This window comes from Pseudochaenichthys georgianus, chromosome 9, assembly GCF_902827115.2.
Source record: "Pseudochaenichthys georgianus chromosome 9, fPseGeo1.2, whole genome shotgun sequence".
Taxonomy (NCBI): Eukaryota; Metazoa; Chordata; class Actinopteri; order Perciformes; family Channichthyidae; genus Pseudochaenichthys; species Pseudochaenichthys georgianus.
In genome coordinates, this window is record NC_047511.1 from 13,286,249 (window position 1) to 13,304,291 (window position 18,043).

Genomic DNA, 18,043 nt, shown 5'->3' on the forward strand with positions numbered 1-18,043 from the left:
AGTGACGGTACGCATTTCAGATTACGCACATAACCTGCGTACCAGTTATGGGTTACCTGTACTACAGCAAAAGTATTTTCCGTCGGGACTTCCTGCAACAACACCACACCGTTATCTTGATTCTGATTGGCCAGAAGACATTATCAAAGATGTTCTATCGAGTAGACGATCACTACGTGACAAAAGTTTTCTAAACCGTTTCTGGTCTTCGGTATTTCCAGACAAGTGGCTACTGAAATCAATCTTACTAACTGCCGTCTGTGCAATTTACTCCGCGAGTTGGTGGACTTTATTTTGCTTACTTTAACATCATTTTTCATGGTGGGGCTAAGCCATTTCTTGGTATGGGTGTAGCCTACCCCAGCCATACCCTGGTGTTTCCACTGGTGGGATGTATGGGGCGGGCCAGTCTGCACATGCATTAAATGCATTAAATATTTTAATGCAATTAATTCAAAAAATTAATTACCGCCGTTAACGCGATAATTTTGACAGCATTAATATATATTAGAGCCGGGACTCAATTAAAAAAATTCATCTAATTAATTAGAGGCTTTGTAATTAATTAATCGAAATTAATCGCATTTTTAATCAAATATACATATTTGACCTGAGAACAGTGAGAAGCAATTTTCACGTGGATTTTACTCCAAGTGGTTTACAGTCGAGTGCAATCCAGTGAGCTGGTTATTTTCTCAGACGTGGACTTACTTATCCTGGCCCTGAAACCAGTCATCTGGTTGAGTGTGGGTTGGGTCAGGGTGTGGTTCCTTGCACTCGGAGTCGGGCTAACTGCTACATGCTACATGCTTTGCATTTAGGTGATACTTTAGGCTTGATGTGCTGCGGTGATATGCAAATTCTTTTTTGCATAATTTGCACACAACCGTGCTCTTATCGACGCTTCCATCCATCCGTTTTTTTAAAACAAAATTTCCCATCCACGGGGCCGACCAAAGCGGTCTCATCAGCTTGTTCGTTCATGTTTGACTATTGTTCACCGTGGTTTGTTGTTGTTTGAAGTCCCATGCTGAAGTCATGAACGTTAGTTGGTGCTCCAGTATAATCGGTACGCCTGAAACTCATCCAGTGAGAAACGTTCCGTTGTGCAAAAATAAGTGCGATTAAAATGCGTTAATTTTTTTAACGCGTTAATTTTTGTGTAATTAATTAATCTTAATTAACGCGTTAAAGTCCCGGCCCTAATATATATATATTAAATGTACCTGTAGTTTTTGCACACCTGGTGGTAAAAAAAAGAGTAGTAGTGAGCAAATGACATGAGCATTACTAGTATGAACAAAACAAAGCCAAGAACAGTTTTGACTCTTCAAAGTGACCATATTTATTTTGTTTACTGTCCTGGCTTCACGGCCGCACACCATTTACGTCACAGCCAGGCATGAGTTAGGGAGCACTGGATTTGTGAAAAACTCCCCTCTTCCTAAACCACTAATACCACAGTACTGGCAAAACGGGAGGAGCCGAGATAAAAACAAGCGCCCCTCATCCCAATCCACCCACACCGCAGTATTTTATTCTTTTTTTTTACCCAAAAAATATATTGTATATTATCGGGGCTATTAATACTTTTATTGGGTTTATCGGGATGACGTCATAATTTCTAATATCGGACCGATAATTATCGGGCCGATAATTATCGTGCACCACTAAAATTAATGGCAAATCTCAATTATCCCTACTGATGGCCTCTGGTACAAAGAGCACATAATGACTGAGAGGCAGGAAAGAAAGAAAAGGGATTAACATACCAGGAAACTAAACATCTTTGTGGAACACACTTCAGGGTTAATCCCAGCTACACAGAAAAGTACCTCCTCTTATTTATGGTCACGACAACATCACTCCCCAGTCCCACAGACAATCTCACACACAACAAGTTGAAGCATGCACGACCGTCACCTCTAACAGTTCTCCAAATGGTATAAACAAAATAATGGAAGCCTATCCAGGTCACAACAAGGGGACATTTCAGTGAAGAATTGGGATGTTCAATAAGACAGGAGTTGTGCACACATATCCGCTTGTTGTTCTGTAATGTCTCAGTTAGGGTAGGTGCATCAGCTTAAATACAGGTTGGCAAGAATTTCAATTAACTTGGACAACAACCCTCGGCAGATGCCACTGAAGGGGACTTCAACTCCAAAGGCCTTAAGGGCAGAGGAGGTTATCAAGTCTACCATCAGAAGGCAACAGCTTCCTCTCATAAAGCCATCTTCAGACACAAAAGGAGTACAAGAGCCATTTGAAAAGCCAGAGTGAAAGTAGGGGAGTTTGAAAGTTGAGTTCTCAAATTAAAACAGTCTCCCTGTATTTAACTATAATACACATAGCATTTCTTTGGGATCATACTTTAAAGTCTATAGCCAACATATCCGGATGAAGAAAGAAATAGAGAAAACTTACTTTAGACCGACTTTATTTGATGTGAAGGGGACTAGGAAAAATACTACTAGATGAGAAGATTGCTCCCACTCTCTTATCCAGCAGATGGCTAATTTAGCTTAGCATAAACACAGCTAGACCGGCTGTGTCGATTGTAACAAAATCCACCAGCCAATGTCCAATTATCAAGCATTCCAGATTGGATCATCTTTACACACCGCTAAGACTAAAAATAGCTCTACATCTGACCTTTACTTCAAATTACACAAAGTCACTTTAATGTTTGTATAAAGTCCCTTACAGCCTGCTGTGAAATGGGAGTGTATGAAACGCCCAGCCAACTCAAAGGACTCCCAACTTTAAACTCCAACAAGCACCGATTCAAAAAAGATTTTCAAGCAGTTGTGCTCCGGGTTCTGGAAATCTTTGAGGAGGATTCCCTGAAGCTTGGCTTTTGTTTTTTTTACGAGTCCTCCGTGTAAAATCTGCTGAGCTAACCTTGTTGTTTTGGATTTTACAGGTTTATACCTAGAGGCTACTTTTCTGATATTATCATACAGCTCAATAAACAGATCTTGCTTTTAACAAATATGTACTTTTTCTTACCGTTCCCAGTGAGGTTTGGTTTCTTCAGGGGGCTCTAATTGTTTTGTTTCAGTGGCTCTACTGTTCAAAGTAGTTTTGATCTTGTAATAACAGGGCAGTCACTAAGACTCATGTAGGTCTTCATCCCACACTTAAAGATCCTAACAGCTGTATTAACTCCCTTCACCTCCACAGTCAAACACCAACACCAGTGAGAGTGGAGCACAGGGATTTACAGAAGCCACGAAAACACTATTTTAAGCACGAAAACATGCAAGAGAAGCACAAATGGGACAGAAGCATGCACAGATGTTCAACCAAAACTAAAATTACAACTCAGCATTCCAACTTCAATTACAGAGAAAACACCACGGCGAGTGTTCCAACAAAACGGTACAGATGCAAGAAAAGCAGGGCCGGATTTGACGTGCAACCCGCTCAGACAGGGCAGTGGGGTTGAAGTCATTTTCTATAAACAAACAGTGGAGGGATGGGAGTCATAATCACAGGGAGTTGGGAGGCTGGGTGGGGGCGAGGGGACACATCTGAGCAGAGGAGGCCCGGCTTTGATCATGCGGACAAGGGTCATCTCACTAAGGTGTTAATTGAGAGACCAGCCATATGTCCACTACAGCTGACTGGCCAACCCTGATGATGTGGACTCAGAGCGGTGCTAAGCCCGATGTACCAACCGACGCCAGGCTGTGCTTCCACCCGAGCTGCTTATGCATAAACGGGAAGCCAGTGGGAGGCTGTGGAATGCTCTGGGTGGGAACACGGCACAATGCACAGATTTTAACACTAAGCTTGTTACAGTACGAACAAGCTCAGAAACAACAGGGAAATAAGCAAGGTGCACGTGAGATGCTGCCCACACACTAAATCAATGTGATGCATTAATGTCTAAATAAAAAAAATGTCAGACTAATTATTCCAAAACTGCAACATCATGTTTCAAGATGTTGAGTCTCCAGTATGTGCAGACAGATGAATAATACACATAATGTTGTGCATATGGGGAAGCAAGGGGGCATCACAAAACACGACTACAGGTCGCAGTGTCCAAAACAAACTTGTTAGCTCTACTGCAGAGGACGAATAGAATGCAGTCAAAGGCCACAGCCCTAGAAAGATCCTTTCTTCATGAAGATATAATACCTTCTTTCTGGTATGGTGACTTTGAGGATGTAGTTTGGCTCTTTAATCAGTTTTTACATGTTTACAGTGCAATATTGTGCAAAGAATGAGTTGCCATATGACCTTACATGGCTAAAATCAGTGGACAAGCTTCAAACACTTTATGAGATGTATAACATATAAAAAAGGTAGTCAAAATAAGTATATTCAACTTACATTTACTAATCATTTCTTTATCAGGAGAGCAGCATTGCAATGTCAATTTTTAAATAAATTAAACCTTTGCGATACATGTAAGACTGTTATGCAAGAAAGAGCAGCCGGATTTTCTATAATAGCATCAAATTATAGTGGATCATTGAATACCTGGGGAAATATTCAAGTTTCTTTCTTAAGTAATACAAAAAAAACAAGCTGACCAGGTTTACCAAAGACACAGCAGGTTGATACTTTTATGTCTGAAGGGATGCTTTGTTTGGTCTCCTTTGATGAAAGCACTGTTCATCATCATCTGTATTTTTATTATACCCAAGTGTAGAAAAATGGATTCAGGGATTTGCCAAAACTGCCACACTGGAAGCTGAAGAATTTCATTAAACCAATGTCACAGAGCTCATATTCTTCCCCTTGACATATCAATGCAGTGCTTTATCTGTAGAGAAAAGCCCAGAAGATGAAGAGCCCTATGTGACCCCAGCTCTCCAACAGCACAATAGGGACCACCATCCAGGTCTATATCCCTACTATTATATTCCTATAATGCTTTAGCGCTTTCATCTGCCAGCTTCAACCTCTGGAAGTAAAAGAATAGGTAGTGGCATGCCAAATCAGAAGAGATTTTCCTCGGTTTGGAGACTGGATTTGACCAACAAAACTGTAGGCAGCATTTCCAAGTTGATGATGGACCATAAAGCCACAAAGAAAAAGAGTTATGGGAATTGTTCTTTTAGAGCGTGGGTGTTTGGGACCTGCAAATCCTTAAACCCTATTTAAGCTGTTAAATGCATGGCAAAAATGAGTCAGCATGGGTAATATAATGGTAGGGGATTACTTAAATGAAGGAGAATGGTGAATGTTTGAAAAGCAACATCCTTCATTAAAAAAAAGCAAGGGGGGTTGACACTACAAAATAATTGTTCAATGAATAAACAGACTTTTCCACAACACATTCCCCAGCTCAAAGTTCAGCATGTGGGATTCTTCCAGCACTTCCATGACACCTGTGACTGTCTGGCGGGAACTAGCTTTGTTTGGTCGGGGTAAAAAAAACAGCAGATAATCACAAGGAGCACGAACAACAAACACCATATGACTTTTAAATATAATCCTGTTTAACCAGAAGCGCTTCATAGGATTGTCTAGTCTGGTCTCTGCAGGACCACCTGACGCAGATACGCATCGAGGACACATTACATTATCCCACACAAAGAAAACATGCACGTGCGTGGTTTGAGTCGAATAAAAACAGCATCAAAAGTGTGACTACTTTAAGAGCGATGACATTGTCATTTCAGAAGCGTTCCGCGACTTCAACACTTTTAACTTACCCAGTGTCTCCACACGCTGTTTTTAGACCCGAATGCAACTCCTGTACTCTGGTTGTCGTTGGAGTTAAATTCTTGAAGGAGAAAACGTCCGGTTGAGGTATTAACGTAACGTCAAAACTTCTGCAAGGTTATACTTCAGCCCCGTGGCACACAGCACGTCCCGTCCGCACCACCACCAGCAGCCTCTTTGTACTTATCCGCCTCAGCAGCGAGTTGTTCAGCCACGGGCATGCGCAGTCGGTGCCACTCCGACAAGCGGAGTCCTATGAGTGAGTGAGTGAGTGAGTGAGTGAGTGAGTGAGTGCTGGGGCTACAGGTGTAGCTTGCTTACCTGCTGCAAGATGGAACTACTTTTTACTGTTCGACCTACTGCAAACTAAACTACCAGAATATTTATTTGTAGCCTTCCTGCAAACAATTTTAAGAAGTTTTACTACCAAACGAGCTCCCATAAACTTTTGTTAATTAACTAATAAGAACTATTTAGGCCACCACTTCTGGTTAATGTTCACTTCAACAAACCATTCAGCCAGACGTCGAGAGATTCAACAAGCTGATAATATTAATTGTTACTTGAATAGTGAAGTTATTGATGTTCTGCTAGTAAATATTTCTGACTTTTAGGTAGTGACAGCTAACACACCCGTTTATCTTCCGTGTAACAATATATTCTTGCAACGTCAACAAGTCTTAAATTAGGCTGTTTTCCGTTTGGCGCATTAATATGAGTTTTTCTGAATTGTCCCAGAAGTGCAGTTTTTTTGTGTGGATTGAACTTGTAACTGAGAATGCTCTGCTTTTTTGTATGTATTCTTATTAGATATAATATAAAGGCAAAGCTATATTGTGATTATTAAAAAGGGTCATGCTTATTCCAAGCTACCAAAACACACAGGGACAGAGCCGAGTCAGCGTCCCTGGTTAACTGGCCAAGGTTGCCATCTAGTGGCGTTTGTTTTAACAGCAGCTCCACACCCTTTCAAATTAAAATACCAGATGTACAGTTACAGTGCAGTTATAGGATGTAAACAACTTAGTTAGTTATCAAAGAATCCAAGAGAGATATATACATACATTTTATTTCGAACCAAAATAAACAATAAAATGAATGGTAAACATATGCAGCAACGTTTCAATAAACACAATAAATAAAAACATATCAAATAAGGGTAGCAAGAAGTAGCTTAAACACTGATATGGTCCCACCTATCGTATAGTATGGTACATTTTCATCAACAATCACCTTCATATTTAAAATATACAGTATAGCTAAAATGTTAAATAGTAAAATAATTGTAAATATAACTTATTACCTTGTCCTAATACATCAACAATTATATGTTGTATATCTCCTTAAACCGATTTATTTCGCACTTTGTTTGCGTTTAACATGTAAACCATACCAAAATATTCACCCAAAAAACAGAGTGTTACAAACACAATGTCTATTTGTTATTAAGTTTTCCTTGTTATAACCCCCTCTCTGTCTGAGAACATGTTTTAATTTGTCCTGAATTCTACATTCAGACATTCAGACATTCAGACAGACAGACAGACAGACAGACAGACAGACAGACAGACAGACAGACAGACAGACAGGCAGACAGACAGACAGACAGACAGACAGACAGACAGACAGACAGACAGACAGACAGACAGACAGACAGACAGACAGACAGACAGACAGAAAGATGGATAAAATGGGTGAATTAGGAACACATCTTGTCTGGGACAAATATGCAAGCTGCCAGTTGGTCAAAAGCCATTATAATGTGAATCTACAGAAGTCATCATTATGACACTATTCATGAACACTACCTACAGAAATATACTGTATAATAGTGAAGAGAAGATATTGAAGACTATACCATATTTATTGAAGATTTTACACTATAAATATTCACCAAAAGTATTCCAAACCATATTCTTCCAAACTCTCTGCTGTGACCACCAGGAGACTATTTAGTGAGTTTGGTAGCACTCCACTGTGTGACGTTATTGAAGATTATACCATATTTATTGAAGATTTTACACTATAAATATTCACCAACATTATTCAAAAGCACATTCTTCCAAACTCTCTGCTGTAGTCTGACCAACAGGAGACAATTGATGTGTGTATTGAGTTTGGTAGAAATATACTGTATAATAGTGACGTTGTTCCTATTATACACACATGCATTTCCAAACATTTGGACTACCTATGTTGCAAATGTATTATCTTTTCAATTTACACACGGCATCTATTGCACGTCTGTCCGTCCTGGGAGAGGGATCCCTCCTCTGTTGCTCTCCCTGAGGTTTCTTCCATTTCCCCTTTAAACTGTGGGTTTTCTTCGGAAGTGTTTCCTTGTACGATGTGAGGGTCTAAGGACAGAGGGTGTCGTATTGTCATACTGATATTCTGTACACACTGTGAAGACCACTGAGACAAATGTAACATTTGTGATATTGGGCTATATAAATAAACATTGATTGATTGATTGATTGATTGATTGATTGATTGATTGATTGATTGATTGATTGTTGAAGATTATACCATATTTATTGAAGATTTTACACTATAAATATTCACCAAAATTATTCAAAAGCACATTCTTCCAAACTCTCTGCTGTAGTCTGATCAACACCAATTGATGTGTGTAGTGAGTTTGGTAGAAATATACTGTATAATAGTGACGTTATTGAATATTTGAATAGTTGCACTTTGCAGACGGTCCCTGAGCACTTGTTTCTTCTCCGGCTGCTGAAAGAGACCAATTTAATGTGTCCAGCTCGGAGGACGGCGCATATTGGCTTTTTTTTTAATCAACATGTGATTGTAGTTCGTTGTCAACCTTACCACGGTACATAGGAGACGTAATTAATTTGTGTCTGAATAACGTTTTGTTCATAAGTTATTGATCCTTGAAATCCGAATCTGCCAATATCGTTCTAACTTTACTCAACTCTGCAGAAAGTACACGAACTCTCTTGCGCAACGACAGTTTCAGGCGTGTTCAATATTTCTAGTCACATCCCACACACAACACTATCACAGTGTGTACAAAGCGGGTAGTGTTTCCAGATAGAGCCACACCTCTCGTGCGGCTCTGGATTGGCTCGTGGTGTTTTCCCCCCTCCCGCAGTTCCGCGTTGCAGAGCATTTAAGTCCTGCAGCATTTCCTGCAACTTCTACTCTCTCTTGCTGCAGGAGAGCATCTGTCACCATGACCGACCAAGGAGCCTTCGACACCAACGTAGTGACCATGACCCGGTTCGTTATGGAGGAGGGCAGGAAGGCTAAAGGCACCGGGGAGCTGACAACGCTGCTCAACTCGCTGTGCACCGCGGTGAAGGCCATCTCCAGCGCCGTGCGTAAAGCTGGGATCGCACACCTGTAAGTAAACACTATTCTCTGAGAAGATGCCACGTTTGTTTATAAAGTAAAAAAGTTCTCTCATCCGCATGCATGCTCCACGCTGGCAAATACTGAACAGGAGACTCTGGTTCATTAAGAACCAATCAGGAAGCGCATTGTATACTTTTTTATTTTATAAAACAAAACAAATATTTACAAGTTGGTTATTTTATTCAGCCTTGTTGCCTCGGTCTATAAGATGAATTAATGTGTTGCTGCGTCTCAACCACTTTATTTCCTTGTGTTGTCTTTTTTTTTTTTTTATAAACTAATGTGTTTTTAATTGTGCTTGTGACTTTGTGCTGTGTTGGTCCACTTTAACTCTGTCTACTGATGCTATCTGCATCTACCAGTATTTCTGGTTAAATATCTATTACAAAAAACATATTCATGAACTTTTTACATAAATGCTACATTTTTAAATATAATTTTGCTTTTGTTGCCTTGTCACCATGAACATAAATCTTTATCATGCTGACTAGTAACTGATTCTGATTCAGACTTGACTTCCGTGTTCAATGCAGTTGCTCTTTGAAAAAGCAGTGTCATCATGACATCATTCCAATAAAACCTACTCTAGCACAAAGCATACAGTAATGGAGGTTTAAATAACGTTTTGTCAGTTAAGATACAGAAGAAGGCAACATGGAAAAACTTCACAAGCTGAATGACTAAAGTAATTTGTTAGAGCATTAATACACTTTTGATCCGTGTATGGAAAAGTGACTGATTTTTTTTTATCACTCTCCCTTTTCTCCCTTTTTTGTGTCTTCCATGTGTCCTCAGTTATGGTATTGCTGGCTGCACCAATGTGACTGGTGACCAGGTGAAGAAGCTGGACATTCTTTCCAATGATCTGGTCATCAACATGATCACGTCTTCCTTCACCTCCTGTGTGCTGGTGTCTGAGGAGAATGAGAAGGCCATTATTATAGAGCCAGAAACCAGGGTAAGTCGGTCCAGTGGAGACTTTAGATGCTGGACTCTTTGGACTTTGGGGGAAAACCAGCTCTTCGATCATACATCTGGAATGACTTGTCGGCAGACAAATACAAGATCATCCAGTTTTGTCTGGGTTTTTCCAATCTTTTCTTTTTGGGATCTTATCTCATATATAACTGGTTTGGTTAAAAAAGCTTGGATTCCAGATTCTTAAAAAGTATTATATTTAAGTACTTCCTCCTTTTACATCTATTGCAATTCTAAAGTGTGGGAGGGCATGGTGAAATTTTTTTTTTGTGTTCGTCTCATGCACGCCCACAAGGAAACGCATACCCATCACTGTCAATGTGTCACACTAAACAAGCGATGTATAGGTATGTGCCAAGAAATGCAGCAATGCTCCAACAAAATACATGCAAAAGGAAGACTAGAAAATAAGAATGTAAATAATTCAGGATGTAAAACTTTCTTTTCAAACTTGCTTAGCGACATGATAAGGAAATGCATTTATTTGTTTGACCTCAAGATTTGACCTGCGAGAACAATGCTTTTTGTTGACAAAATATCTCCTCTTTCTCTTCAGGGCAAATACGTTGTTTGCTTTGATCCTTTGGATGGCTCTTCCAACATCGACTGTCTCGTCTCCATTGGGACCATCTTTGCCATCTACAAAAAGGTAGTAACACAGGTTCAAATCCCCATGATTAAGGGTCACCAGTTTGAGTTTTGGAAGGACAAGACACGCTGACTTGTCTCTGATAATCACTGTTTTTCTAATTGTTTCTCTGATGTTAGCCCCCAGCATTATGTTATCTAGATTAAATACCCTATTTAAAACAGTCCACTCTAACAGCAATGTTTATTTTCAGCATTTCTATTCAATGGCAGTTATAATGTTAACAACTGTAATACCATTTTAACTGTTTGAATCGGTGAGCGCTGATTTGTATATGTAAAGGGCGCTTCCAAGGGTAGTAAAGACTGGATACGTGCTGTATAAACAGAGTCCATTTTCCATGATTGATGGCATTACTTTATGCTTCTCTCAGGCCACAGATGATGAGCCTTGTGAGAACGACGCCCTGCGGCCGGGCCGGACCCTGGTTGCCGCGGGCTACGCCCTCTACGGCAGCGCCACCATGATGGTGATCTCCACCGGACAGGGAGTCAACTGCTTCATGCTCGACCCGGTCAGTGCTCCTGTCAAGGCCCTATGTTTCACGTTCAAATCAACCTTGTTTTTATCTTTACTGAGAGTGTCACTTCTTGATCATCAGGCAATTGGCGAATTCATCCTGGTTGATCGGGATGTGAAGATCAAGGAGCGAGGCAAGATTTACAGCTTGAATGAAGGTTACGCAAAGTACTTTGACCCCGCTGTCACAGAGTACCTGCAGAAGAAGAAGTTCCCTGAGGTAAAACTGATGTCAGGACATGTGAGGGGGAGAGCTTTAAAGAGCCTGTGACACCATCCCAACAACTGTTGTGCAATGAAATATTGGGCTACTAGTAATCTCGAAACGTCAGTTTAAAAAAGAAAAAGCGATACCGTTTAGTTAAATATCAATAATTTCGAACATCGCGGGGAAATTCCTTCACTCATTTTGAAGTTTTGGGGGAAGCCGGAAGTGACGTCAATGCGGGAACGCTTCGAGAGCCAAACACGGACAAAGTGTGTTGTTATGCGTAGAAATGGTGAATTACTGAGTTTAGGCACGTTAAGAACGTTTTAATGAAGTTGACTACAGTATATTCATATTTGTCAGTGCTTTCATGTCAATTCGGCGACATAAACATAAATGATCGTGGTGAAGATGATGATTACATTAGGATTAAAAATCGGGAGTGAGAGCTGCTGAATTTCCTCCCGTAGGATGTGATATAAAAACAAATCGATTATTTTTGTGGTTATAAACTCAAGTGGATGAAACTACATTTATTAGTGCTTTCATGTCAATTCGGCGAACATATGATACATTAAATGATGGGTGAGGATGATGATTAAAAATCGTTTGTTTGAGCCGGTCTGCATTTACTGATGAGAAAACAAACCGATGCTTTTTGTAGTTGTAGTACACCAACAACGTGGATTAAACGTGTGGTTTTTTTACCACAATGTTGGGGAAATTAATAGATAAAATGCACGGATTATTATTATTATTCCCACTCCGATCGGGACACTAGGTCCACCGTTTCCCCGCAGCGAGGCTCCCCCCGTTGACAGTTTACGTGGGCTGGGTGCAGTGGCGGACTGGCCATCGGGACGAATCCCGATGGGCCGGTACCGAAGTGGGCCGGTCGGATAAGTAACTAGCACATCCCCCATAGGCGGCGCGTGAGGCTCAGGTTTGAGAAGGCTAAATAACTTATTTTACCTGACGCTGTCCGCCTCCGGCGTCTATAGAAAAGAGATCCACTCAGTGTGCGGAGTTTAAATCTCTCAAGTCATATTACAGGATAAAGAAAATACAGTGTAAACTGCCGTATGCAGAGAAGACGCCGACGTGTCGCACTTATCATTCATATTACATCATCAATCAGATCATCGATCAGATAATATCATAATATATCATATATCTCCTGATCTGAGTCAGCTTCTCCAGCCTCATCTGGCCGTGCAACACTCAGTGTCACAGACTGGATGCAGAAGTATTATTTAACACATTATGTTGACGAAACACTCGAGACAAATGTAATTAAAGTCAGATCCACTCGTGTCTTAGACGTGAACGCGCTCTCAGCTGGAGAGAGAAACCCTGGCTTGATTTACCGAGTTGATAACCAGCGTCGTAGGACCGCTTAGCGAGATCTCGTTTGTTAGTTTGTTGTTGTTAGTTTGTTACTCAAACATATCCAGGGTCTGTTGAACTGGCTTCGTAGTACAGGGCACAGGTGGCTAGCAGCGCTAATGTCAAAGACACAGACATTATACATTATATTTGTATTTTACATCCCCCACTCCCCCCGTTGACAGCTTACTAGCGGTACCGAAGTGGGCCGGTCGAGAGTCCCGGGATGATTTTTAGTCCCAGTCCACCACTGGCTACATGACCATTATGATCGCCCATATTGACGCACCTCATTCCTAAACTTAGAAGATACAACATAAACCGATCCTTCAGCCTCATATGAGCTCTCAGACACGTTCAACATTAACCTGTCATCGCTGTCTGAGCTTGCTGCTGTGTGCGCCGTCGTGCGTTTACATCTGACTGTATATATATAAAGGTTTACATGCAGATTCTGGGATCCTGGACGGTGCAGCTGGAGCGCTGTGCCCGCAATGACGTCACCCATCATTTGGCGGGACTTGAAGAATCCGCGAGAAGATTCAGAAAATTGTCAACATTGAAGGCAGATTAATGGTTATCAAAGTACAAATATCCAAAATCAGTTCAGTAACGGTTTTCAAGGGGACAATATGTACTCAAATTGATGGGTTTGGATGATGGGGGGGAAAACCGTGTCACAGGCTCTTTAGGCGTGGTAGTGTTTTTGTATGTGCCCAAGGACAATGGACATAATCAACATGCTTTAATTCAAATATTTGTTAAGATGGACTCATTTTATCTGCAGTCTTTGATGAAAGTTGTGTTTTTTAATCTTGTCCAGTGCAGGGTTAAATTACATTCTAATGCAATATTTTAAACTAATGCAGGATGGCAGTGAGCCCTACGCAGCCCGTTACATCGGCTCCATGGTGGCAGACGTGCACCGAACGCTGATGTATGGAGGCATCTTTTTATATCCAGGAAACGTGAAGAGCCCCAAAGGAAAGGTAAGGAACCATGACTGATTTCTGGATTGCCTACACATATCAAAACAACTTTTAAAAAAAACATTTTTTAAGACATTATAAATGCTTTCATAAAAGTACCATGTTTAAACAAAGTAAGAGCTACAAATTGAGAATATAATGATATAAATAAGTTTATGGTAATTTTGTAATGGGATGAATCTATACCATGTTAGTTAAATTTGACCATGGCAAAATCTGCATTTTTCATTTATGCATTTATGTACAAAAGTTTAAAGGATAAGGCCTTTGATATTTAGCATTATTGTCAGTAAATCGACCAATGTGTTAGTCTGTCTCTCGATACTTCATGATTTTTTTTTTTTAAGCCTTTATGTTGCAGATGTACATTAAAATACGGCTTTCATTTTAAATGTAAGGGTATATCATTTCATTAGTGTAGCACCGTGGCTCATGGATGAATGTTAATGGTTATTTGACAACAACAGAGGAATGAGTTATGTTAGGCTTTGGATACACAGACGATACTTCCCATCATCAGTACTTTGTTGAGACCAAACTGTAGAAAGTGTCACGTTGTTTCTTCACTCTCCACATCCTTCCAGTGCTTGCAAGACTGAGCCGAACATTATGTAGTCACATTTGTTAAGGGTAGACGGTGCCTGACTTGTACTGACAGATGGAGAAATAAGAAGTGCAGGAGAAATAAAGAACAAAAGTGTTTACTAAAGTCCCAGTCCACAATATAATTAGAAAGTGAACGTAAACGCCCAGGGTTTGCAAGATACAATTTATTTAGTACAATACACTTTTTTTAACGCTGTGAAAAGATGCAAACACAACCATTTTAAATGAGATGCTACAGATGATGCAATTAAAATAATGAGGGCAATCAAAAACTGCACCCTAAAAGTCCAGTTTTTCTTGCTGTTATCATGCCTTTATAAGGAAGTCATATCTGTTGATGAGGGTGGAAAGCTAACGGCAAGAAAAACCAGTTTCAATGTTTACCAGACTATTGTCTTGACGTGAATACTGTAATAACCTAAGGTAGTAAAGGAGGCAAAGACAGTTGACTAAGTATGACATTAAACCATCCAGAGCCTTGCAAACAGGTAATGAAATGTTAGATTTGAATAAACATTATGAAGAGTTTGACATTGAAGCTAAACCCCATCCATCCCCCTTAAAGCTGCGGCTGCTCTATGAAGGCAACCCCATGGCCTTCATCATAGAGCAGGCGGGGGGCTTGGCCTCCACCGGCCTCGAGCCCCTTCTGGACATCCAGCCCGAGAGCATCCACCAGAGGGCTCCAGTGGCCCTGGGCTCCAAAGAGGACGTCCTGGAATACATCTCAATCTGCCAGAAACATGCACAGAAGAAGTGAGGGCGCACTGACTCACTCTCACACCCATCACGGTCGGGCAAACAACCTTGTTTCCCAAACTGGAAGTCCGCTTTTTTACGACCCTTGATAATGGTTTCCTACTTTAAAGAAATGTGGAGTTACACGGTGTTGAATATCATTTGAGCAATGCTCATGTTCTGCTGATACATAATAGAAAAAAGGTGGTTCAATCGGAAACATGAACGCTGTACAATAAGCTAAATTACACACACATTCCACACAAAGTTACCAAAGATGAAAAGCGCCAACAAAGACAATTGCACTTTAAAAAAACCTGAATAATTGTTTACCTCCAGACCAATACAACCTCTATGCATACACCATGATGCCTTTTGTGAATGTTGGAGTCTCATCTCAATAAATCCAAATGAGTCTGAAGAAGACAAGCAGTCTTTTCATCATTTCGAAACATGAATCAAATCCTTAAAGACAACAGATTGTTTGTATGTTGTGCCTCTACTGTGACATGTTTCCTGCTGTAATATTCAAAAAGCTCTTTATTTTTCTGCACCTCTTTTCACCCTCTGTCTGAAACCAGAGCCCAGTCTGCTCCGATTGGTTAGCAGGCCGGCTCTGCTGTAATTGGTCAACCTCTTAGAGATGTCCCGCCCCTTAGTTTATCACGTACAATGTGTTGGAGCGCTAGCCATATAGGTGCAAGTGTTACATAGTGATGTTACAGATGTAAACATAGAACTCCAATGGAGGTGTTTCAGGCAGGGGGCAAGTGTGTGGGAGAGAAACTGGAGGGAACTTTGGGATGTTAGACTTTGCACACCATTTACATGCACAAAATAACACACTACGAGGAAGGCAAACCCTCAAAAAGCATAATGAGACCTCTTTAAAACTCACACACAGGCAGTTGCATTCTTTATGTATTCTAAAATATTCTTATATGGAGCCCAAACTGTTTCAAATATAAATACACTCATCCACTGTCTGCTTTTATCTAAATTAGTCAAATCATTATTATTAAATGATAGAAGAAATACATCAACAAAACCGCTGAAACCTGAGCGATAGTGTAAGTGGGTAGAATAAGCAAATACTTGAGAGGAAATGAATGACTAAAAATAAAGCCATTGCATTTCAAGAAATTGAAAAGTTAGAAGATATACTGTTAAAAAAAGTGAAGAGATACTTAATCCAGAGTCAACCTTTCAGCTAAAGGTCAGTGTGAGAGCACAGAGCCCTATTGACCTTTAACGCTCGCTGCAGAACTCCATCTGCCTCTCTTTATATCTCCCATCTCTCCCTCTGGCTTTAACCCGTGTCGTGCTGAAGCTCAAACGTCAAAACGGAATAATCCCTTTAACCTAAGAGTTAGTATGAGTGAAATAAAGCATATTACATAATTATATGCACATGCTTTCAGTTCTGTAATAAACGTTACAGTGCGATGCTCTAGTCAAATTCACAGTTCACCACAAATAGTGGAAAACAACAAATACATTACTTAAGTAAAATGTTGACATAACTGTTCTTTACTTGAGTTTTTCCATTTCTTTATGCTACTTTTATTCTGCTCATCCACATCTAAGAGGCAAATATCATACTTTTTACTGCACCACATTTATTAAACACTAATAGTTACTTTTTATATTAGAATACATGATATACTTATGTTATGATGATACAGTACTTTACTATTTTTTTTACTATTTTTTAAAATATGGCTCCCCATTGACAAACATGTCAATGTATTTTTTAGTAATGACAGGATAAGATAATATTCTATATATATATATAATATAAGACCATAATTCTGTGAAAGAAGCCATGCCGCATTCTGAGTACATTTTGCCTCAGGTACTTTTGTATTTTTACTTGTTAAATGTTGAATTCAGAACTTGTAATGATGTATTTTCTCGAGATCGCGAGAATTTGAAAATACACAACCGGAGAAAATCTACCACTTCCTTATAGAGCCCCTCCTCCAACACACACGAACGCGCACATGACCAATGAGGGCACGAGATAAGTTTGTGCCCCGATGGAAGGCTGACAGGCAGGTAGGCCATCCAATCCGTTTAGTTGTACTTTTTACAGTATTACGGCTTCTACAGATGAAATTTTGTTATGGATTTTTTGTCAAAGCACTTAAGATATTCATTGCTTAAGAGCATTCCATGGAATATAACAAAAAGTGTATCTCGAGCCGGTTTCTGAAACTTACCTACCCCACCTTTAAGCAGAGAACTTGAGTACTTTCTCCATTTCTGTACCACATGAACCTGTATGCAGTGTTGGGAAAGTTCACTTTCTACATGAACTAGTTCAGTTCACAGTTCACACATTTTAAAATGAACTAGTTCAGTTCATAGTTCATAATTCAAAATGTTGAACTAAAGTTCATGGTTTCAAAAATGAACTAATTTATAGTTCATAGTTATTTTTTCAATAAGTTGCTGCGAACTATTATTTGTCTCCTGTACGATGTTAATGGGCCATTTCAATTTTTACAATATCCTCAGAGGCCCGTACAAGTTATTGACCTCTGCTTAAAAAAACTAAAATCACAGCTCATTCATTTCAGTCTGTGCAAAGAAAAAGCAACCTCTTCATCCAGATATCTCACCATGACTCGCGTATGCATGCACGTGCACGGTGTGGCGTGACCACCAAAACAGAAAGATAATTTATGGACACAAGATGTGTGCAAATGTATTTAGTTTCCTATCCATGTGAACATGATTTAAGTGGGGGGGGGGGACCTAACCTCCTCTAGAGGGGTCCGGGGGGCATGCTCCCCTGGGAAGATGTGTTGCACTTTGAGAGCAACATTAGGAGATCTATGGACACATCTCTCAACACCCAAACACAACTGTAAGCAGATTTTCTTTTAATTTATGGATATT

At 40.1% G+C, this 18,043-nt stretch overlaps 2 protein-coding genes across 2 annotated transcripts in view; one reads left to right on the forward strand and one right to left on the reverse strand.

Annotated features, from left to right (window-relative positions):
- Positions 1-5,870, reverse strand: part of kank1a (KN motif and ankyrin repeat domains 1a) — a 66,624-nt gene extending 60,754 nt beyond the window's left edge. Inside the window, exon 1 of the mRNA XM_034092001.2 lies at positions 5,676-5,870. The gene's annotated coding sequence lies outside the window, so the exon portion shown is untranslated. The remainder of the gene's footprint in view (positions 1-5,675) is intronic.
- Positions 5,871-8,793: 2,923 nt separating this feature from the next.
- Positions 8,794-15,568, forward strand: LOC117453126 (fructose-1,6-bisphosphatase 1-like). Its single transcript, XM_034092003.2, has 7 exons — positions 8,794-9,054; positions 9,862-10,024; positions 10,601-10,693; positions 11,067-11,207; positions 11,295-11,432; positions 13,676-13,795; positions 14,967-15,568. Exons 1-7 carry the CDS (start codon positions 8,885-8,887, stop codon positions 15,159-15,161), a joined length of 1,020 nt encoding a protein of 339 aa, XP_033947894.1. The 5' UTR covers positions 8,794-8,884; the 3' UTR covers positions 15,162-15,568.
- Positions 15,569-18,043: the final 2,475 nt, after the last annotated feature.